At 47.7% G+C, this 23,682-nt stretch overlaps 2 protein-coding genes across 2 annotated transcripts; one reads left to right on the forward strand and one right to left on the reverse strand.

Annotated features, from left to right (window-relative positions):
• Positions 1-1,837: 1,837 nt before the first annotated feature.
• On the reverse strand, positions 1,838-4,971 carry PDZD11 (PDZ domain containing 11). The gene is made up of 6 exons (XM_068412039.1): positions 4,858-4,971; positions 4,658-4,741; positions 4,257-4,313; positions 3,791-3,889; positions 3,550-3,610; positions 1,838-2,737 (listed from the first exon to the last, which is right to left on the reverse strand). Exons 1-6 carry the CDS (start codon positions 4,942-4,944, stop codon positions 2,703-2,705), a joined length of 423 nt encoding a protein of 140 aa, XP_068268140.1. The 5' UTR covers positions 4,945-4,971; the 3' UTR covers positions 1,838-2,702.
• Positions 4,972-5,646: 675 nt separating this feature from the next.
• KIF4A (kinesin family member 4A) lies at positions 5,647-23,045 on the forward strand. Its single transcript, XM_068412015.1, has 30 exons — positions 5,647-5,769; positions 5,880-5,994; positions 6,632-6,822; positions 7,122-7,214; positions 7,980-8,146; positions 8,399-8,493; positions 8,699-8,818; positions 9,466-9,641; positions 10,259-10,320; positions 11,021-11,156; positions 11,663-11,721; positions 11,916-12,021; positions 12,724-12,789; positions 13,097-13,282; positions 13,628-13,731; positions 14,033-14,177; positions 14,671-14,781; positions 15,546-15,629; positions 16,211-16,324; positions 16,567-16,722; positions 17,137-17,231; positions 17,659-17,788; positions 18,659-18,829; positions 19,232-19,339; positions 19,789-19,866; positions 19,953-20,054; positions 20,750-20,908; positions 21,464-21,583; positions 22,157-22,279; positions 22,860-23,045. The coding sequence occupies exons 1-30, from the start codon at positions 5,647-5,649 to the stop codon at positions 23,043-23,045; spliced, it is 3,681 nt and encodes a 1,226-aa protein (XP_068268116.1).
• The last annotated feature ends 637 nt before the right edge of the window (positions 23,046-23,682 follow it).

Genomic DNA, 23,682 nt, shown 5'->3' on the forward strand with positions numbered 1-23,682 from the left:
CAGGTTGGAAGAGCCCTCTGGGACCATCGAGTCCAACCATTGCCCTGACACCACCATGGCAACTAGACCAGGGCACTAAGTGCCATGTCTAGGCTTTTCTTAAACCCCTCCAGAGATGGTGACTCCACCACCTCCCTGGGCAGCCCCTTCCAATGGCTAATGACCCTTGCTGAGAAGAAATGCTTCCTGATGTCCAACCTGAACCTCCCCTGGCGAAGCCTGAGGCTGTGTCCTCTTGTCCCATCACTGGTTGCCTGGGAGAAGAGGCCGACTCCCACCCCACTACACCCTCCCTTCAGGTAGTTGTAGGCTGCAATAAGGTCACCTCTGAGCCTCCTCTTCTCCAGGCTAAACAACCCGTTATCAACATCTCTGCCCAGCACCTGGTGAGTGCAGAGCAGGCTGGGCTAGAAGGCTGCCCCTTTGCAGTGGTCCTGGGCCTGTTAAGGGCAAAATGCTGTCCTAAGAGTTGGTCACCAGCTGTAGGAGTTTGGGATGGTCTCTCATGGCGCTGGCTTCCTTAGAGCCACTCAGTTCAGGATCTTGAAGCTCAGCAGCTTCTGCAGATCCTGAACGGAGCGGCAGAGCAGTGCTGCAGGGGGACAGGGACAAAGGATTTGGGTACAGGAAGCTTAATTTCACTCTCCTAAAGCAGCTGGCATCGTCAGGGCATCTGGGCAAGCAGAAGATGGTCCCAAGGAGCTAAATCAGCCTTCTGCCTTTGCAGCAGGCCCTGAGCCCGTGTCAGCATGTCCCAAGTGAAGGATGAGAGGGGCGACCGCAGGGTTCGGGGACTGATGCTGCCAGCGTGGCCGCAGGGAGGAACGTTACCTGGTGCTGCTCAAGCTCATCCCGTGGTTCACAGTAAGGGGTGGGCGAGCTTTTAAAGAAAATCTGGGGCTGTTAGTGTTGCTCCAAAAGGTCACGTTACCTGCAGCACCTCTGCCAGGCTGCTTCCCTGGCCGGGGAGTTACTCATTGACAGACAAAAGCTGCTCCAGTGCTCGTGACTCTTGGCATCTATTTTGCAAGTCGCTAAAAAAAATCCTGTGTTGCCAGACCTGTTGTTTTCCCAGCAGGAATCTGTACCTACCCCTGTTTGTCCCTCCAGTTCTGGAGGATGAAATGCACTGTGGTGGCCAGTACAAACCCTATTACTGCTTTGCCAATTAAGATACCAAAGACGTGAATGTGTCTTGGGAAAGAATCCGCTCTTTCCTGTTAGCCCACAAAGGGCTGCGAAGGCACCTCACTAATTACCTCTGAGTAATGGCAGGGAGGGAGCTGCCCTAGGCAGGGGAGATCTTCCTGGAGCTCCTCGGAGAGGATGAAGATTGAACGTTGAGGTTGGATTTGCAGTCCCCTGTGGAGAAGGTTCAAGGTGCCCTTGGCTCCTCGGCAGCTGGGTTGTGTGCCAAAAACCTGATGCCTGTGTTGGATTGCTGTTTCCCACCAGGCAGAGCACAGGTTGGCTTTGGGGCCAGGGGCTGCCCACTGCACCTTCACCCTGGCACAGCTGAGCACGACAGGGTGAGAAGGGAAGAGCAGCACGGTTGGCTGTCTCAAGTTGTGCTAGTGCCACCACAGACAAAACCCTCCACTGCAGCTCTTGCTCCTGGCAGCGCTGAAACCACTCCAGGGTAACCAAGGGCTGACTTCCATCACAGTGCCAAAAACACCCTTAAACCAGAGCTGCACCTCGCGTGGGTCCCACACCTCCCTCCTCCAGGCTGCAAGGGCAACCGGAGCCAACCCTGGTCCCAGCTGTCTGCCAGGCCCGTCCTGAGGCTGGTGACAAACAACCCTCCACGGAGACTTGCCGAGCGGCAGCAGGATGGTCTGGTTGTTGTACTCGTTTTATTATTTCAGTTATTACAGAGAAGTGGAAAACACCACAGAGAAGGCCAGAGCAAGGGCTGTCCTGGTGCCATCTACAATGGGACACTACCAGGCGTTTGCACCCAGCTTTGCTGATAACGAGCGTGTTTTAGCTGGGCTCTCCCAGCGCAGGGCACAGCAGGTTTCCTCCCCTGGCCGTGCAAGCACCATGCCTGAGGGAACCTGGCCAAGTGCCCGCAGCAGCTCAGAAATGTGCTCCAAGTGTCTTGGTCCTGTATCGTGGTGGTCGTTAAGCAGCAAAGAGGTACAAACGTGCCTGGGCAGACTGAGGTTGAGTGTATTTTACTCCTGTTCCTTGAGTCCCAAGCAAACCCAGTGGTGTGGAGTAGAGGTAGGACAGTGGAAAAGGACAGAATTCCATGTCACCAGAGAAGTGAACAGGTTGATCTCTTGAAGGACAAAGGCCATGCTCTGCTCAAGCAGGCTCAGACCCTCTTGGCCTTACATCTAGCAACAAGGGTGGGATCCCGAACCAGCAGAGCACTCCTTTACATTAAGTCCTACTAGAGGAGAAGCACAAATCTGGCTGGAGAAGCTGCCGTCTGGTACCCACTTCCACATCAGCACCACCAGCTCACTTCAACACCCAGTTCAAGTACAGACTAAAGCCCTATCCATCTTCCAGCTAAATAAGACTCTTGTTGGCATCCCTCCACGCAGGAAGCAGAGCTGACACCTGCGCAGCCAACAGGACAGTTGTACCTCCAGTGACAGCTGAAACTTGATGTGTCATCTCACACGTTGAGGAAAAGCAGTGGAGTTCTTTGCAGGATGGCCACTGGAGACCCAGCAGACAGATGCCCACTAGTGAACAGTTCTTTCCTTCTGTCTCTGGTAATCTGGAAGGGAAAGAGAAGGCAGGGCTGAAAGAGCAGGAGGGGACTGATGACAGGGGGTGACTAGCCAAAACATTAAAGGAAAACATATTCTGATTATACCTCAGTGAGCAGAGGCAGCATTTGCTGCCCTCTTGGGTAGCAGCTGGCTTTAAAATAGCACGTTCACACCCCGGCCAGTCATTTCTAGTTATTCTGAGGCATTTAGAACAAAAGTTTGTTTAAAGTCCTCTCTTCCCCTACTCTATATTTTTTTTCTTTCTTCACTTAAGGGTCAGTTTCCATTTTATGAGGAACCCTTGTTTGGCTTGACTTGACCTCTGTTTTTTCCCCCTTATATCTATGAAGTTTATGGGTGCAGAAAGCAGGAGTTAATAGTCTCTTCCCTCACTCAGAATTTAAACATTCCTAGGGAGGGATAAAAACCACAAGCAGTGTCCACCATCAGCATGGGTCCACTAGTAACAGAACTGATTCCTGTGTTATTCAAGGATAAGCAGCATCTTCTACAGCTCTACAGTTATCACTTCCATCTGACGAGCATCCCTGCTTTTAGCACTGTGTGGCTAAGCCCTGCTCTACCAGTTTTTCTAGGTGGACAGCTGAAACCAGTCCTGTTTTGACTTGGTAGCTGTCCTGATCCCCAAATCAAAGCCCCATGTTCTTTCTGATCTGCAGGCTGCTAACTTAACACCACCCACGACCTTAGACTCATAACGGCTAAGCTCAGGTGGCATCAGCAGGGACGCAGGGCAGTCTGCTTCCCGAGGAGAAATGCTGCTGGGGGACCGGACTGGGAGCTAGTGGGCACTTACTGTAGGGGAAGTAACGCACACGCATGGTGATCTCACGGGCTGTCTTCAGGATCTCCACAGCCTGAAAGCAGAAAGAGTTGCTCAGTGACCAGACTGGGCTGGAGGAGAGGTAAGAGGAATGCAACGGTTATGTGGTGCCACCAGCTGAGGTGGTGCAGGCTGCGAGGCTGGAAGGAGATGGTGTATGCACGGACTCCCCGTCCTGCCCCTGCGCCTGCAGCTGGGCCGTACGGCTGCTCACCTTGCTGTGCTCAATGTCCTGGAAATCCACATCGTTCACAGAGAGCACCTGGTCCCCTTCCTGCAGCCCAGCTCTGTGCGCGTCCGAGTCGGGGATCACCTGCGAAGGGAAGAGCAGAGGCAGCAGCAGTGACTCTCGGCAGGGCCAGCGCTGCAGCTCCCCTCCCACGCAGCCAAGACAGCCCAGCCCCAGAGCCTCCCCACCGTGCTGGTCCAGTGTGCTCACACGGGACTGGGCAGGACGGGGAGTGGAGACTGCAGCACACCAGCAACACTCCGCGGGCTGGGGAGAGATCAGGAACTGGGGCAGGACTGTCTGATTGCTGCTTGGTGCGTGGCAAATTACAGCTGTGAGTTGGGAGATGCACATGAGGCACATGACAGTCTCCCTGCACACCCAGCTGGCTCAGCAACACCCCAGGGAACAGGCAGGACACAGGGAGGGAACGGCAGAAGGCCAGACGCACCTTCGAGATGAAGATCCCCAGCTGCGAGGCTTTTCCTCCCCGGATGTTGAAGCCCAGCTGGAAGAGAAACCAGCAGTAACCAGTCACCCCCTTTGGCCCAGAGCCCTTCCCACTGGAGACGTGTCCCTTCCATCCATCCTGCCAAGCCCCTGGAGGAGCAAGGCCCCAGGAACCCACCCACCCACCCACCCACACCCGGCTGCCCTCAGCAGGCACCTTGCCAGGGGGCTGCTGCCACCCGGGGATTACAAACCCGCAGCTCTGCATCAGCTGCTCCGTGCCAGGAAGGGCACGGAAGGGAAAGCGTGAACCAGAGCCGGGACACACCGCGCCGAGGGAACGGCCGGGCAGGGCCCGCACCTCCCCGGGGAGCCCTGGGTGGGGGTTCAGCGGGGACTCACCTGCGCCCCGGGCGGCTTCTTGAGGACGATGGTGCGGGGCAGGAACTGCGTGAGCTCGTTGTTGTAGTCGGGGTGGTACACGCGCTGCAAGGCAAGGCGCGGCGGCCCTCAGGCGGCGGCCCCGCACCGCCGGCCCGCGGCCCCCGCCGCCCCCCCGAGCCGCCCCCCCCCCCACCCCGTCCCCAGCGCCGTGCCCTCACCTCGTGCGGCGGCACCCAGGCGGGCGGGCTCTCGTAGGGCGGCAGGAACACCACCGGGAAATCATCGTAGGGCAGCCGGCCCTCCATGCTGCCGCGCCGCCTGCCGGGACCGCCCCGCCCCGGGACCGCCCCGCCGCTCAGCCCCGCCCCGGGCCCCGCCATTGGCGGTTGCGCCGCGCGGCCCCGGTTTGAATGTTGGCGGTTGCGGCGCCGCCATCGCTAACAGGCAGCGGCGGCTCCAGGTGGGTCGGGGCGGCGCCGCGTTCCCCGCTCCCCTCAGGCAGGGCCGCTGCCTGGCTGGGGGCTGCCGCGCCCCGCTTCGCATCGCCCGGTGGGGCCCTGGGCGCGGAGGGGAGCCCCGAGGGCCTGGGCTGCCTCTGGGCCGGGAGGTCGGCAGCGCGGTGCGGGAGCCGCTCCGGCCTAGGCCCCTGCTCCGGCCTAGGCCCCTGCTCCGGCCTAGGCCCCCGCTCCGGCCTAGGCCCCCCCCCCCCCTCCCCCCCCGCCACTCCCGCTCCGGCCTAGGCCCCCCCGCTCCGGCCTAGGCCCCCCCGCTCCGGCCTAGGCCCCCCCGCTCCGGCCTAGGCCCCTGCTCCGGCCTAGGCCCACCCCTCTACCCCCGTTCCGGCCTAGGCCCCCCAGCCCCCCGTTCCGGCCCACGCCCCGGGGTCCCAGGCGGGGTTGCAGGCCGCGGCGCTGAGCCCCGCCAGGCCGGTACCCACCGGCAGCTGCGGGCGTTGAGGCCTCACCCGGCTCCGCTTCCCCTCCGCAGGGCGGCCGCGGTGACTGACCATGGGGAGGGAAGATGACAAGGTGTTCCCGGTGCGGGTGGCGCTGCGCTGCCGTCCCTTGGTGCCGAAGGAGACCAGCGAAGGGTGCCAGATGTGCCTGTCCTTCGTGCCGGGCGAGCCGCAGGTAAGGGAGCCAGCCCTCTGCCCCCCGGGGGTCGGCCTTGCCCCCCGCCCCGCCCGGGGGGTGCTGCCGGGGCTGCGTGGCCAGCACCGTCCGTTCTGTCTCCTCCGCAGGTGGTCGTAGGTAACGATAAGTCTTTCACGTATGACTACGTGTTCGACCCTTCTGTGGAACAAGAAGAAGTCTTCAACACGGCTGTCGCCCCTCTCATACGGGGCATCTTCAAAGGTTTGTGGCGACTGAGGTCAAGCTCTGTTTTAAAACACTGGGGATTTTGGTGGGCTCAGCCGTGTGGAAGGCGCCGCGCTGTTTAATTCTCCATTTCTTCTTTGATCTTCTCAGAAAATAAGATCCTGTGCTATCTAGATGTTGACTCCAGCCTCTAGTGCAAAGTGCCAGACCTTGCCCGTTTACAACCTGTTGTACTCCGTAGGGCTATTAAAATGACCTCTGTGTGTTCACTGGGTCATTCTGGTTTTTAAAGCTATTTATGTAAGGCAAGAGAATTTTATCAAGAGTAATAGGATTAATTGATAAGCATCCTATACAAGAAGCTGTTACTGATGCTATTGTGGAGCTGGGATGATGGAGAACTTACCCTGTGTTTCTGTGACTACCTAGTGAAGCAACAGAGCAGACTTAAAAAAGAGCTGGAATAATAATTTTATCTGTGCTTTGGGGAGCTTTTCATTGGCTTTTTTCCCTTGATGTTGCTAACTGTGACCTGTGCATAAAGGCTGTGTAAACTGACAGTAAGGGACAGTGCTTTTTGGAAGGGTGTTTTTACTGGAATGTAGCTTTGTTGGTCAAAGCTTCCTCTGGCTCCCCCGTGACTGGCTGATCTGGGTGCCCTTTGTTCCCCCAGGGTATAACGCTACCGTCTTAGCCTATGGACAGACAGGGTCTGGAAAAACCTACTCCATGGGAGGTACCTACACTGCCAATCAAGAGCATGAACCGAGTGTGGGGGTCATCCCTCGGGTCATCAAACTGCTGTTTAAGGAGAAGGAGCAAAGGCAGGATTGGGAATTCCTCCTCAAAGTTTCTTATCTAGAGGTAAAAGTTGTTTTGCTTTTCAAGCTGTTACCAAGTTATGAATTGCATATAAAGTGAGCTTTAATGAGGCTACCCCTTTCAAGTAATAAGTATTTATTAAATCAGAACCTAAGACTACATAAAGTCTTGTCAGGAACTGGATTCTGAGTCCTAGGTATCCTTCTCTAAAGGTAAAATGGGTAGAGTGTCATGCAAAGTTATGCCAAAATGTTAGTTTCAGCATAATTGTACATTGTTCTTTGTGCCACTTGTTCTCCTCCAAGGCTGCTGACTCTGAACTGCTGTTCTGATGCTTTCAGATCTACAATGAGGATATTCTAGACCTGCTGTGCACATCAAGAGAACGGTCTTCTCAAATCAGTATACGGGAAGATCCAAGAGAAGGCATAAAGGTTGGTTGCCCTGTTAGATATGGGTACATAAGGGGGTGACATGGCTCAGGACGAATTTTTTGGTGAAACAACTGACTCCCTGAGCATTGCTTTTGTATTAGTGCGTATGAAATCATCCCAACTACCCATTCCTCTCAAAATTCAGCTGTTGGTGATCCTTAAGTTTACTCAGAGTGACACCAATAGGGTTAGACATTCAAGACAAAGCACTTGCAAGTCCTGTTCTGACTTTTTTTCAAGGCTGATTCAGGTGAGTATCTGCGAATGTTGTACTTTGGGTCCCTTCACCAAATTTCAAACTGTTGCAATTGTGCTCTTCTCTTTGGCAGAAGTAGCGTGCAACAAAGGGCTCCTGAGGGGAAACTATTCAAGTGCCCAAGCTATTTTCTTAGCAGTTCTGTACAGATGTGTGCTTATAGTGTAGTGCAGAAAAAGCTTGTGCTGCTGCTTGCTCTGTGTACTTGTCTTGTAATTAGACTTCTGTCTGTTGGTTGTGCTTCGTTCAGAGTTCCAGTTTGCAGTGGTGGGTGGGTTGTTGGTTGTCATAGGCACAGCTTAGGTGTGCGTGACACCTGTAGCTTTGATCCATTAATGTGTGTGTTATGTGTGATCTTGTGCTGCTTGAAGTGAGACTGATTCTTCTGAATGTATTTACACAGAGACTTCCCTCTGCCTGCTGTAGTCTAAGACAAAGGATAATCTTTCTGATGTGAGTTGGGGTGAAGAGGAAGGAAAGGATAAATAATGTTTTCTCCCTGGATACAGATTGTAGGGTTAACAGAAAGACATGTCACCTGTGCCCAAGATACTGTGTCCTGCCTAGAGCAAGGGAACAATTCCAGAACGGTGGCCTCCACGGCAATGAACTCCCAGTCCTCACGGTCCCATGCCATCTTCACCATTTGCATTGATCAGAAGAAGAAAAATGACAAGTAAGTGTGATTGGGCAGCCCCTCCTAGCAGCTGTTAGGAGTCAGACTCACCCAAAATTTCATAGTCTTTTAATTCTGTCTTGATCTTGGATGAACTCAGCTGAGCTACTCTTGAGGAAGTTCCTTTATTTGTCTGTCTCTGATACGAAGTATATTTTTCAGCCCAGTAGCTCAACTGTAGTAACCACTGGACTGCTCCTTTCCTAACTGCATGTTTACTTGAGAGAGTAAAATAGTCTATTTCTGCTGCAGGAACAGCAGTTTTCACTGCAAGCTACACCTGGTTGATCTTGCTGGCTCTGAGAGACAAAAGAAGACCAAGGCTGAGGGAGACCGACTGAAAGAAGGTCTGTAGGAAAAGGACTGGTGTAGCTTGGGTTTCTTACCACTTTTGAGTTAATACATTGAGTCCTTGCCAGGAAAAGCAAAGCAGTTCTTTGATTAACCTTTATAATGTGCTTTCTTAACCTTAAATTTTTTATAAAAGGACAGGAAATGACCAATTGCTGGCTGTTGAGGTAGCTCTACTCACTGTTGTCTGTTTGTGTGCAGGCATCAACATAAACAGAGGTCTCCTCTGCCTGGGGAATGTAATTAGTGCTCTTGGTGATGAAAATAAAAAGGGTGGCTTTGTCCCCTACAGAGACTCGAAGTTAACAAGGCTGCTGCAAGGTAAGAGACAGGTGATGATAAAGCCTAGATCTAGATGCACTTTAAGTAACAAAGTAGCAAAATAACCAACAGCCATACAACTACAGTTCAAAGTGGGAGCTGCTGTTGGCAAAGGGATTGCTTTCGTGGGCTTAGTTCCTCTTCCTACTGAAGCCAGACCTTTATTTTTAGGTTACAAATGCACTGAGATGGACTCATGAGTCCTCTTTTGCAGTTCCTATGTGATGGGAGGAAACTAGACAAATCCAGTGGCTTTTTTGGGGGAGGGAGAAGGCGGGTGAGAAGTTAAGTCTGGAAGAAGAGATCTATTATTATACCCTGATTGTGGCTACTTACTGGAGGATATCACAACCAGAATGAAGCTCAGGCTGTCTGTGCCTTTGCTGTGGGCTTCATATTTGTTTTGTTTTCTTAGTCTGAATATCTAATCTTCGTGGTACTTATTTTTCAATAGTTGCAATAGTCTTCTAATACATTTTATCTAAATCAGCCTTTAATATGGGCTTAGCTATAGTAATGCAATTTACTGGGATTTTTTTGGTAGTATGGAGATGCACTCATGCAGTCTTAGATACCTTGATCATATCTTACTGGTCGTTCTTGCTCTCTCTCTCAAAGTATTGATTACACCTTGTTTTCCTTCTCAGATTCTCTGGGTGGTAACAGCCACACTCTCATGATTGCCTGTGTAAGCCCAGCAGACTCCAATCTAGAAGAAACTCTAAATACTTTGCGTTATGCTGACAGAGCAAGAAAAATAAAAAACAAACCAATTGTCAACATCGATCCCCAGGCAGCTGAGTTGCATCACCTGAAGCAGCAGGTACTGGGTGCTTTCTTTGTGTGAGAGGAGTAGATCTATCCTTTTGGTACTGAGCTCAGCAGACAGCAAGCAAAGACAGGATGCCTAGCTACACAAAATATGAAAAATATTCAGTATGTGTTTCTCCATCTCTTGAGATGGCTGTGTAAGTGCTGTAAAGGGAACACATTAATGTTTCTTGTAACTACAGCAGCTATTCAATGCCATAGAAAAATGGTAGAGTTAGTGTGATTTACATTTCCCTTCCACTGAACAAATCATCACCTGCCTATCAGGCTACAGGCAAAAATAGAAATACAGCGATGGTTGCCTTGCTGACAACACCTGCCTCTGTCCAGTACAGAGTGTGAAGTGAAGAGTGTTCCTATGTGGTCAACTTCAGAGGGAAATAAGTTGCATAAACTAGAACTGGTTAAACCCAAAGCTAGAAGTGCCCAAGGGCTTGTCTACGGATGACAGTTAGCCAGGCTTGCTGGCTTACTTGGCAGGATGTGTATAATAGTCTTTCATGCTACCTCTCCAAAGAAAAACTCAGTAATCTGGTTCCACAACAGAACATCAACCATCTAGTTACTATATGGGAGATACTTACAAGTGGTAATTGTTTGTCTTTCTAGGTTCAACAGCTACAGGTGTTACTGCTGCAGGCCCACGGAGGGACCCTCCCAGTGTCTATCAAGTAAGATGTGTAGATTAATGCTCAGTGTATCTGATGGCCATCACACACCAGCAGGGGCTGTAGATCTCCTTTGTTCCAGACAGTGCTGTAGAGTGAGGGTGGAGCAAACTGGTCGCTTTCTAATAGGATCTGGACAATTTTTTTCTTCTTTTGTTCTTTCTGTCACACTTACTGAAATTCCATGCATGTATGGGTCATTTAGTTTTGCAGCAAACCCCTTAAGATCGCAAAAATCAGTTGTAGGAAAGGTGAGAGGAACTAGGCAATGTCTCCTAAGTATCTGTTCTCAGACCCATCCGTCCGTCTTTTCTTTCTCACCCCTCTACCTCTGAATGTAGGGCACCCCCATCTCCACTGTTCTTAAAAGCCCAAAGTGCAGAGAAGAGTTAGATTGTGTAGGTGGTGTCTTTTGAGGATGTTTCAAAACCCAAGTACATGCAGTTCAGACTTGCCATTGGTTAATTGTTAACAGTAACAGCATTACTGTTTCAAAAGGGTGTTTTCTTCCCTTGCAAATGTCTGCTTTTGGTATGCTGGCTAACTTTTTTAATTCAGATTAGACTTCCTCCAGTTATTTCTGTTCATCTGCTGCAACCTATATTTGTTGTAAGTTATTTAGGAAACTTGGAGGTAATTTCAGTGCTGTTACAAACCTCTAGTGAAGTCATGTTCACAAGCAAACTGGTCCTTAATGTTTCAGTAGTATGGCACCTTCAGAGAATCTTCAGTCCCTGATGGAGAAGAACCAGTTGCTAATGGAGGAGAATCAAAAGCTGACCCAAGGGCTGGGTGAGGCTGCTGGTCAGACGGCACAGATGTTGGAGAGGATCATTCTGGTAAGGTTCAGTTACTCAGGAAGAGCTTTAAGTTGCATGACTTCACCCTTTTGGGTGAAGATTAATCAATAGCAGCTCCTGTACTAATGGCATGTTAGGAATCTCTTTTTAATGTTCCTTTCACATTTATTTCAAATCTCTAGCTACCAGTCAGAACCAAAAGTCTTTCAGAGCCTTTATATCTGGGGACTTCAGTGGGGAAAAGTAGACCTGACTCTTTCAGATTTTCTGTTGCTTTAATGTTTTAAATACCAGCACTTGCACACACGCTCTCTTTCTTCCCTCTTCCCCACCCTGCTCTGCTTTGTTTTGATTCACTGCGGTATATATTCCTGCAAAAAAGGGTGTTAAGTCTAAATAAACCAGTGGCAATGATCATGCAAGATCTTTCAGTACATTGATTTGCCACAGACTGACAACATATCTTTTGCTACAAATAAATTAGCTGTTTTCTGGCTTCTTATCTTGCTTTTCCTACAATTCAGTATAATTCTGACTTCTCTTAGACAGAACAAGAAAATGAGAAGATGAGTGCCAAACTAGAACAACTTCAGCAACATGCTGTGTAAGTCTCTTTCCACACCCTACTCATGCTGAGGAAATGTCTTTCAGCATTAAAAGTTTTTGTTGAGATGAACTGGATTCAATTTGTGTTTGTTCATCTTTATGTTCAGTGGGGAACGTTGTTCCTCACTGGCATGCGTGATGCAAACGTACCATGTTAATACTCATGGACTTATTCTCATGTCTACATTGCAGATGCAAGCTTGATCTGCAGAAGCTGGTAGAGACTGTGGAAGATGAGGAACTAAAAGAGAATGTAGAGGTGATTCGTGATCTGCAGCAAGTGTTGGCTCAGTTGCAGGTAAGACTGAATCAAGGGAGAGAGAGTGTGTGCCAAGTGAGTTTATTGATGAAGCCTAGAGTTCTTCTGCCAGTCTGCTGAGCAGTGGATCCCACTCTGCAGAAACCTTGCTTAAGGAGCCCAGGAATTACAAGTATTAAATGTCTCTTGGTATCCACTTCAAAACAAGCTGTCCTGCTGTGCTTTTAATGCTGCAGAAAGGCCACTTGCGCTTGAGTGGCTGCACATGGTGGGGGAAAAGGAAGAGACTCCATAAAAGAATGTTATAGTGGGAGATTAGCATGGAATTACAATCCAGAAGTTGGAAGGGGAGTTATAAACATGGTAGTTTTTGAATGATCCAAATTGCAAAGACCCAAAATTCTTCAAAGTTGCCAAATCTTTGTCTAATTGAGGAACTTCTCTGTTCTCCCTCACTAGACACTCCCTGTGTTCCCAGACTCCTTGTTCTTGTGAGGAGCTGGCTGCCAATGCTGGAGTTCAGGCAAGTCTAGAAAGAATGCCCTGTCCAGTTACTCTAGGAGGAGTATATTCTCTTTACTAAAGGAAGAAGACAGTGGCATCCTCTTTCCAGAAACAGCTTTCTGGATAGACGAGAATGACATTATGCTTTGTCATAATAGGCCAACAGACTGTTAATGGTTTCATTTTACTTCATCTTTCATTTTTTTACCAAAATTTTCTTCTCTTTGTCCTATATAGAGTGAAAATGCTGCTGCAATGGAAGCTGTTGCAGAGATGGCAAACTCTGAACAGGATGCCACAGCTGTAAGTGAGGGGAGTCCAACAGTGCAGACCTTAACAGGGGCACATTTTCATCCCCTCATCGCTCTTTTATCTGCATCCTTGTGCTAGTTTTCTAATCCAAATGTTTGGTAAATAATATGTGTCACTTTTGTATGTGCTGCCTTTCTACACCCTTATTGGCTCAATGTGTTCAAGATCAATAACCTGTTCTCATTTCTGAATATCTAATTTTTTATGTGAAAAATGAATTTGAAGTGTTCTGCAAAAACTGTGGTTGCATAAAGAGCTTTGGACTGGCCTCTCCGGCTCACAGCTGTGTCTCCTGCAGGAAGCAGAAATGGGCCAGGATACCAAGAGATCCTCAGATGGCTTCACCATTCAACATGCCCTACGTCAAGCACAGATGTCCAAAGAGCTGCTTGAATTGAATAAAGCCTTGGCTCTGAAAGAGGCACTTGCCAAAAAAATGACACAGAATGATAGTCAGCTGGAGCCCATTCAGTCCCAGTACCAGGTAAACTGAAATAGCTCTTGTAAGGCTATGCTCAGTTTCTTTTTCCCAACTGATGCAGTCACTGCATGCTGAGGAGGGAAGGAAGGAGAAGATCTGTCATCTCATGAGTATGTTCTTATTGGGTCTATGTATTTCCTTAAGCTGGGTCACTGCCCCCTTGGGCACAGAGGGGGGGAGTTAACTACAGGTGTCAGCAGAGAAGGGTTTTAGACCGCTTTTAGACAAGGTGGTTTACAGCCTGTTGGAAAGGAACGTGGTTTCTTGAGGCCTCCTGTCTTAAAGCTTTGTCTCAGAGTAGAGTTTTGAGGTTTTTATTTGGAGGCTTACTACTCTTGTCCTTTCTAGACTAATATCAAGGATCTGGAATTGGAGGTCAGCAATTTGCAAAAAGAAAAGGAGGAGTTGATCCTTGCTCTGCATATGGCAAAGAAGGATGTCAGCCAAGCCAAGTAAGAGCAACTATGCAAGCCGTGTGGCTTCTAGCAAGGAGAATTGTGTTAATGTGCCTGTGAAAATTCATTGTCTTGCATTTCTATTTGTAAAAACTCTTATTTTGATGCAAGAGCATCCCTTTAACATGCAACGTGAGTTGCATGAATTGCAGAGAAGCCTCAGTGGGCTTTCATCAGTAGAAAAGACGATAATACACAAGTGCTTCATTTTTCATAAGTTGCCTCTAAAGTTGGAGAGTACTTGTTTGAGAATAACAGTTATTGGGGGGGCTGTTTTTAAAGTGTGATCTCTTTACAGACTGAGTGAACGGCGTCGGAAAAGACTTCAGGAGTTGGAAGGGCAGATTAGCGAGCTGAAGAAAAAGCTGAATGAGCAATCAAAGCTCTTGAAGCTGAAGGAATCTACAGAACGCACTGTCTCCAAACTGAACCAGGAGATCAGGGTAACTAACCCTAGCATGCAGTTCTCAGGCTTGCTCCAGTGTAGACAAAGCAGCTTCCAGACAGAAGGCACTCGCTTTCTGTCTTGTTAGACTGAGAACACCAGTTTTTTGCAAGATTCCTTTGGCTGTGTGACCACAATTGCTGGTGTAATGCAACAGGCAGGTGACTACTGAGACTTGGAGGAATAAAAGAAGTCCAAAGTGTCTTCTGGCTATTCTGATAATTTATTGCCTCAGTCAAATCACTTGACTTTGCCTTGATTTCCATGTGTGTACCATGCATGTGTTTGTCTTCCCTTTATGCCTTAAAAAATTAATTCCTGGATTTTAGCACTTTGAGAGTGTCCTTGGGCACATACTCTGAGTGAGCAGCACACTGTAGTATTTCCCATCTGCCACTCCCCACCCCTGACAGACACACGAGGGGAATGTAGGTTGAAACTACCAGTCATGCAAGTTCTGGACAATTCTTCCAGCCATTTCTGTCTTTCAGGAAATGAAAAGCCAAAGGGTGCAGCTGATGCGCCAAATGAAAGATGATGCTGAGAAATTCAGGCAATGGAAACAACAGAAGGACAAGGAAGTGATCCAGCTGAAAGAAAAGGTGAGCAAACAATAAGCCCCCAAACTGTGCCTCCCTCTGAAGAGTGAAACAAATCATTAAAGTGTTTGCTGCAAGGCTTTGTTTAACTTGCAAGCATCTGAAAAACATCTGGGGAATGCTTTGAAGATAACATTAGTTCATATGGTTGCCGCCTTTCACCAGTTGTCGTAAATTGACTCGCTTGCTTGTGTCTGGCAATCTTAAAGCTGTCAGCACAGTCGTCATGATTCAGCTCTAAAGCAGAAGGCAAATATATTTAATATTTTTAAGTATATAGAGTTGTAGGATTCGGCCACAGAATGGGAGGTATTTAAACTTTCAAAGGAATGTTCCATCTGCAGGTCAACAGTGACAATTGGTAATGAAATCCAGCTGGCCTGTAGCATTCAAGCATAATGGACAGCAAACATCTGTACTCTTGGATCCTGGTCTCTCAGGAATTCTTAGTGTGAGAAGTTTGGTCCCCGATGCTTTGGGACACTAAGTCTTCAACTTTTGGTTTGCCATCTCTTATGACCTCCAGGCTCCTAAACCTTTTTGATGGAAAGTGTGGAGCCCCTCTAGCCACTTTAAGCGTAACAGCCATTTGTTCTCAGAGGCACTACGTGGCTTAAGCTTGTAATGATCAGTGAAATTGTTATCACGAAGCATTTGCATTGCAGAACAGCAAAGATAATTATTCTGTTCCAAGAAGTGTGAAACTGGCCATAGGTATTAATGTGACATGTGATTTTTCCATCTATCTTAACACTATTTCTGAGCAGGATCGCAAGAGACAATATGAGCTACTGAAGCTAGAGCGAGATTTCCAGAAGCAGGCCAACGTACTTCGGCGCAAAACAGAAGAGGTAAGGAGCCAATATCTGCTAGAAACTCCTGACCAGTTCCTAAAGGTCTGCAAAGTGTGGCTGGAGGATATGTAGAAACTTCTTAAAAGCAGTTTGGAGCCCTGGAAAATAGGTGCTTTTCTCTCTGTAGAAAAATACCCTGCTTCTGTCTTGTAGCTTTTGAGGGATTCCAGTTAAATCTGCTGCTTAAAGGGTAAATTACCTTTGAGCATCAGGCTGCTGTGGCAAATCTATTGCAGATATCCAAGCTAGAAAGTGTAAAATGAGCTTGTAGTGGATATGCTAGATTTGCAGTTCAAAATTCTTGCAGGATGGCTGTCTAGAATTGCATCTTGAGACGGTTTTGGATGCTTTCTTCTGCCTTTAGGCCTAAAAGCAGATTCTCTTTAAACCAGGCATCTCAGCAAAGGAAACTAAGTCAGAGTGTCTCTAGTCTTTGATTAATCCTGAAGTTTTATTAACCTTATGCTCTCTTTTCATTGTCTCAGTGTCTGGCTTGCATTGTGAATACCTCATGTTTTCAACTGGTGCAGATTAAGTGAAGTAACTACTGTTCAGCTTTCGTGTGAAATATTTTACAGGCAGCAGCTGCTAACAAGCGCCTGAAGGATGCTCTGCAGAAACAACAGGAGGCTGCAGATAAACGGAAGGAGAGTCAAAACCGGGGAATGGAAGGAGTTGCTGCACGAGTAAAAGTGGGTGACAGCGTTGTGCATTCTGACAAAAAACGGGCAGACTTAGCTTTGTTAACGCAGTAGGTGCTGCTGGCATTGATGACTGGAGAGCAGAGGGGAGGAACATGAAGTTACATATTAAGGGAGGCAATGTGATTATTCAATTTATCTGTGAAGGCATTTCAGAGAAGGATTCAGGACACTGAGACTACAGTGAACCAATATACTGTTTTTTGGGGGGTTTGGTGTGTTTTTTCCTCCAGAGCTGGCTTGCAAATGAAGTAGAGGTTCTCGTTAGTACTGAAGAGGCTCGACGGCACCTTGCAGACCTTCTGGAGGACAGAAAGATCTTGGCACAGGAGCTCCTTCAGCTTAAAGAGAAGACAGAGGCTGGAGAAAACCCACCTCTGAAGCTCCGGGTAAGAGAGCAAGAAATGCCATTTTCCCTGTCCCACCCCTCTGGCTCTTCAGCAAGTACTGTCACCCTTGCTCACTTCTATTTGACCTTTTCCCTCAGAAGGTAGGGATGGAGATGGTTCCCTTTCTGGAAGAAAGGGTTAATGTTGTTACTGGCCTCTGGCATGTCAGGGAACAGAGTTGCTGAAGTAACTTGTTACATAGCAACGCATCTGATGGATGTGAGTGGGTCACATCTCTGATCAAAGGTTTTGTGCTTTTGGGAAGGAGCAATGGAATTTAAGCTACAGAGAGATACTTGGAGGCTTTTATAATAGTATGGCTCCTCTTTGCTGAAATGTCTGTAAATGAAAGCCCGGTCTTGTGTGCTTTTCTTCACCTCTTGCTCACTTCTGTCCATTGCTGTAATTCTTTAGAGACGCACCTACTCCCTCGCAGATTTTCAGGCATCGGAGATGGACGTTTCCATATCAAAGCAGATAGAAAGCCTGGAAACTGAGATGGAGCTCAGGTAAGGCAGTGTGACAAAGCTGATTTGCACAGCCTTGCCTCCATTTTTTTTCTCTTCTCTCTCTGTCAAACAGAATAGAAAGTAAAATAACACACACTGACACTAAAAATAAGACCATGTGGTTTTCCGGGTTTAATTTTTCCAAAATGTGGGGATATGAGGATACTACTCAGTCACTAAAATAGCTTTTTTTCTTAGCTGTTTGTGAGCATCTCTGTATGAGGGAAACACTGCCCTTTTAATTGGAAGTGTGGAGGGGAGGAGAAACTCCCTGGTACAGCATTGCAGACTCCAGCTGCCGTACTAAGCAGTCAAAACTTTAACTTGAACTATTTTGTCTAATATTTTGGTAACAGTAATTTTAGCCTAGACACTAGCCCAGGTTTTCTCCTGTGTTGTAACCCCAAATACATGTGTTCTTCCAAAGGAGCGCCCAGATTGCGGATCTACAGCAGAAACTCTTAGATGCAGACAACGGAGATCGTGCAAAACCACGTTGGGACAGTATTGCAACAATTCTAGAGGCTAAATGTGCTTTGAAGTATCTCCTTGGAGAGGTAAGTTCTGAATTCTCCTGTTTTATCACTAAAAACAAAGGCTTTAAGTCTGCTTGGCCAGGGATGAAAGGAAGTGACTAACAGGCTGACAGGAGAGATGAATTCAAGTGAAGCACTCTTGTGCTGGATGAGGTTTATTTCCCTCATAACTTCTGATTAAAATATTCTCCTGTACTGTAGATCATTTTGAGGAGTAAAATCCAAAAAACAGGGAAATGGAATAGACATGGGTCTGGAGATATCAGCTAAAGCTGTGCTTACAGAAGGCTTGCATGGGAATAGTAAAAGGGAAGAGGCAGATTTCAGAAGTGGAAGAGAAGAGAAAAACACCTAAAAATACTTCCTGAAGAAGTAGGCAATCTGCAGGGAAACAAGGGGAGTGCTCTGAGGTCAGAGTGGAAGCAGTGGTGTGGATGTTGGGATGGGAGAAGCTTGAACAAGGCTTGGGGATAGGAGAGCAGGAATTGGGCTAATGTGGAATCAAGGAAAGAGCAACTGAATGACAGAATCATGTATCAGTCCCTGGTGCCTGGAAATCAGAGGAAAAGAATGAAGGAGCTAATATGGGAGAGCATTCATTTTTGGAGTCCCTCCAATACTCAGATTTAAAGTGCTGCAGGAAAGGAGATTAATCTAGAACTGCTAACAAGACCTCCTGCTATCTGGTTTGCACTTTCATACTGGTTGCCAAATGTCTAGCTCTGAATTTCTCATCTAGTCTCCTTGTTGCTGATGGCCAGTCCAGTTCTTGGGGTGACTGGAAGTTAAACAGAAACACTTTGCCTTCAGACTGCAGCATATCTGTCCCAACAGACGTTATGAAACGTGGAGCTCATTGACCCAAGCAATCATCTTGCTTTTCTCTTTCAGCTGGTCTCCTCAAAAGTGCAGGAAAGCAAGTTAGAGAGCAGCCTTCAGCAGAGTAAAGCCAGCTGTTCAGACGTGCAGAAGATGCTGATTGAAGAGCGAAACCATGTAACAGAGATGGAGGCTGAGTTCCAAAATCAGCTTTTGGTGCAGGAACAACACCACCAGGAAAAGGTAAAACAGAACTGATAGAAACCTTGAGAGCTCCTGTGTCTTGGGACTCTGATTCCCAGATCTGCTCCGAGGTGAAGGTGAAGTGTTGTGCTGAAACCAATCCGTTGCTGTGTATCTGATCAAGTTGTGTTAGACTCTTGCAGGGTAGCTAACAAAGGGCCAAGAAATCTCCCTGTTCATCTTCTGTTCTGTGCAAGTTGGTTTATTCAATAACTTTTTGCAATGCTTTAAGTGAGGATGTTACACCTGAACACAAGATAACTTTTAAAGTAGATCGGGGCAGAATCATGCTGGAAGTGGCAGGAGGAATCTTTGTGAAATTGTCAAGGCCTGTGCCTGGGCTGCCAGATGTCTCTTTAGGAACTCATGCCTGTTTGCCTCTGCTATATTAATTGCTTTTAGGTTCTGTACCTGCTTAGCCAATTTCAACAAAAAGAAGCAGCAGAGAAGAAATTGGAAGATTCAATAAGTGAGCAAGAGAAACAGCTACAAGAGCGACTCAAGTTCCAGGTAGTGTCTGGATGTGGCTTGTGGGGAGCGGTGCTCATTAGGGCTACCTGTTACTTGGAATTGGAGTGAAGAAGGTGCAGCAGGATTGAGAGTGCTTCCATTTGTAGCTAAGATTGCTCGACTCAGTTGCAGGGGATAGTTACAGGTTTCAATAAGCCTGTGGTTTTTTTTCCTCTTACTCATCTTCTTCCATTAAATAAATGTAAATGCAGCAATGAGACCTACCACAATCTGACCAGCTCACATGAACTCCATGTGTGCTCAGAACACCTTTAGTTAGGATAACCCCACTAGTAGCACTAATGATTTTCCTGATCTAGAAGTCAGAGCTGATCTCCTGTTGGAGAAGGGGTTGCAAGAAAGATCCAAATAGAAAAATCTGTCCCAAACAACTCCTTGTGCTGCTGCCCCCACATGAGCCTACAGATTTCATCTTGTCTTGCAAACAGGAGGAAGAGCTGCAGAAAATGAGGGAGATCTGTGAGAAGAACCAAGAACTTCTCCAGGAAAACGACACTCTTAAGCAGGTGGAGATCTGGACAGACAGAAGGCATAAGAGCTTCCTGGCTGTTGGGTTGTGTTTTGCAAAGCTAACTTTTGTCCCTCTTAACAGAAACTGCTGCTCCTCCAAGTTGCCAGTGGACAGAAGATCCGTCACGTTCAGCAAATGCCATCCGAGTCCCCAGATTCTCCTTTTGATTATATTCCACCCAAGGTAAAGATTCTGCATGCTCGTTTTCCTGCTTGTGTTCTACCTGGGGTCTTTTCAAAAGTTAATGTTGGCTATTAATAATCTTGGTTTCTTTCTCCTGAGCTGCTTTTTACAGGGCATCTTGTTCTGCTTATTAAAGTCTGTTCTCTGCTTCAGACAGTCCTGAAGGTTTCTGGTTTTCTGTTTTCTGAATACTTCTGAAACTAGCTTGCACTAGTCTTTAGATCTTTTTAAAAATAATCACAAAACCCAAACTGATTTCCTCAGTCCAATTATGTCTGACTCTGTATGTTCCTCGGTAATCCAGGTGTTGGCTCTGTAGCATTTCCAGCCTCTGAATCATGGAGCAAGGCACCTGTCATTGAAAATTTAAGCACTGCCTTGCAAAAGAGCCAAATCGTAGTGCTGGGAGGAATAAATTATCTAGAACTATTTTGCCAAGACTGTGACACAAATCTATTAATCTTGCAAGGATCTGTCAGCTATATTTTTTACAAACCCTAGCAGTTTAAATTGACTGCTTGATGGAACTTTTAATCCCTGACAATTTGCTCTTTTGTCTCCTCCCTAACCCTACAGCCTTCTCGGCTGTCTGAGAGGAACGGGGCTATGGTGGTGGGACTCTGAAGTGCCTTAATGAAACGTAAACCCACTGTTATTTCTTCTGGGGCCTCAACCCTTCCAATTTCTGTGTGTAGCCAAAGACTCGCCGGCGAACAACAGCAAAGCCTCGTGCACTGACCCCTGAGATGGCTGTGGAAGAGCTGTTCTCTGACTCGGAGTCTGGAGGGGAGACAGAGGATGCAGACTGGGTCCCAGTAAAAGCAGTCAAAGGAGCAAAGAAAAGCGTGATGGGGGTAAGATCGAGTTACCTTTGACTTATTATTACCTGGGAATCACTTGCCTTGGCTCTTCTGAGTTCACTTACGTAGCCCAGTGGAACTCCAGTGCAAGCTACTGCTCAGTTCAGCACTGTAGCTTGGAGCAGCTGGTCTGTGCAGTCTGGTACTGCTTCACAAACCCAGACTAGCAAAGAGATTCCTTGCTCTCATGTGCCATGAAGTAGCTAAACTGGGTCACCTCCATCTAGATGGAGGGCCCTGGCTATGGTGACTCAGGTTTGCCTCCTAGTGTGCAGATGTTAGCTTGCCAGCTGACCCTGGCATCCTTTTGGGTAGCTTGAAGTCGGGGACTGTGTAATGGCAGACGCTTATCTTGGGGATACTGAAACAAGAGATGGCTCTGTAGGTGGAAAGACCTCCTTTCTTGTCCTGGGATGAAACAAAAGGTTCGTGGCAGCTTGGGGATGGTACCGTCCTTTGGATTGTGCCAGGGGTTGACAGCTGTCACAATCTAGATGCAATCTATAAAACACCAAAGCTCTTTCTGCACAGAGCTCTTCTCTCCCTCAGTGCTCCTGCAAGGGCCGCTGTGGGAACAGGCAGTGTGGCTGCAGGAAGCAGAAGGTGGGCTGCACGGAGGGCTGCAGCTGTGACTCTGTGAAATGCAGAAACAGAGACCTTGGCTTTCCGGTGAGTAGCACTAGATATGTACATGTCACTGTAATTCAGTGTTTATCAAGTTTCAGAGTACAAAGTTTCCCACAGCAGTACCAGGCTCTTGCACTGCAGCTGTCCCAGGTCACACAGATTTACCTACTGCCAGTGTCAGCCATGAATCTGAAGACAATTTAATTCGTTCTTTTGTACTTAGTAAGTAAAAATTGTGTCTTTAGCTTCAGATGGCACAAAACCTGAACTCATTTTCAGATTTATTCTTTTTTTAAAGAATGGAAGGGATCATTTGGGGAGGGGGTTGTAGCATCAGGAAGGTTCATGAGCAACTGATGTTCGTTAGAACTCTTGCTAGAAATGTCTGCCTTACTTGTGGATCTTAGATTTGAAGCAGAGACCTCCCATAGTAATTTAATTATTGACTATTTAATGAAACCTGTTGCCTGACAGAGGCATCAAGCATCCTCTACTATGAATCACTTTGCAGCTGAAGAGAAGGTGGCTTAGGGACCTCTAGTATTTCTTGAGCTGTTGGTGGGGAAGGAAGGGATGGATATTGTACAAGTGCTTCAAAACAGTACCACCCCTCAGGATGCCACACTGTGCGAGGACCAAACGAGGGACTCCGAAGGTTCCTTCAAACTTGAAGACCCCACTGAAGTGACTGCAGGAGAGACCTTCTTTCAGCCTGTGTGCGTCACACCAACTACAAAGGTACTGTGTGGAAGAGCAGTGGTTCTGCATGTGTGCACACCTTGTTTAGGGCTAGTGATGGATCTTAAAGGAGAAAAACCCCAAGATGACAGACTGCTGCTAGAAAATTCTGAACAGACTACAGCTGCCCAGCCAGCTTGTATTTAAGTTTTGAATCTGCTGGATTCTTACGTTTTCATACTAGAGCTTTGCCACACAGGCTTGCCATGCTTTCCTGCTGCACCTTCCAGCAATAAGCGACTGGTAATTGAGGAGCTCAGAGGGCAAAATCCTGTCTCTCTACATCCAGACTTACCCTTCTTAAGCCATTGTGTGCTCTGACTCGGCAGCTGTAATTTTGCCTCAGCCAAACAAATTCACTTATCCCACGTGTGCCCTCTGCACGCTGCTCCAAATGCTGTGTCTCCCTGCTCAGCCCATCAATTTGTCTTTAGAGTTTTGACTTGAGTAAAGAAATTAAGCAACTCTTGATGTTGGCCTGGTAGCATCTGTATGTGCTGCCTCCCAGCTCCAGGGTGAGCTGGCTGGCTTCTTCAGGGCAGTGACCGCCTCCAAATTGTCTTCCTTGCTTTTCTGATAGGTCCTGAAAGATATCACAGACCAAGAGGCCTTCATGAAGAAGCCCAGCACTGCTGCTTCTCTGCTCGTGAGAGATGAGGAGTCCCAAGAGAACCAGGTACCATTTGTAAAGAGAAAGAAGAGAATGCTGAGTAGCAACACCAGCTTCTTCTCCGGGTGCACCCCTATCAAAGAGGAGCTGGACTGAGGAGCCCTGAAGATGCCCTGTGACTGGGTTGTGCTGTGCTTCTTCAGACCATGTGGCTGGTGACTTTTTAAGAGAGTGTTGGGATCTCTTGCTGCAGCAAAAGCCTGACGACTCTCACACCTGACAGCTTCTGGCCTCAGCAAGGGAGTCAAACACTAGTTTTTGCTAGATTGTGTCCAGTTCTTTGTAAATATTTGTATGTGTGGGACCTGGGCTGATGGTAAGACACTTTCTTCTGGAATTTCTGTAGTGAGTGGAGGTGATTTAGCCAGGTTGCTCATTCCAGCTGCCTTCCTCATTCTGAGCTGTGAACATGTTGGGTACAGTTTAATCCGTAATCTTGAAAGAACTTTGCATTTGCACTGGAAATGTGGGCACTGACTCTTCCAGTACAGCTTGAGGAACTGTTCCAAGCTGCCAGGTGAGGTCTGCAGGTGCTTGATCGTGAGGAGGCACTGGCTGTAGTCTTAAACTAGCTAGCAGCTATGAAATGGTCAGTGTTTCTGTACCCTTTGGGGCACTGCTCTGTCCTTGTTCAATGAAGTTAGAAACTTGCTAGCACTATGTGAATATTGTAGTAATTTTAACTTGGTTTTGTAGCTTTTAATAAAGTAATTACTAAAAAAACCTGACTTTT

Source organism: Nyctibius grandis, chromosome 13 (assembly GCF_013368605.1).
Source record: "Nyctibius grandis isolate bNycGra1 chromosome 13, bNycGra1.pri, whole genome shotgun sequence".
Taxonomy (NCBI): Eukaryota; Metazoa; Chordata; class Aves; order Nyctibiiformes; family Nyctibiidae; genus Nyctibius; species Nyctibius grandis.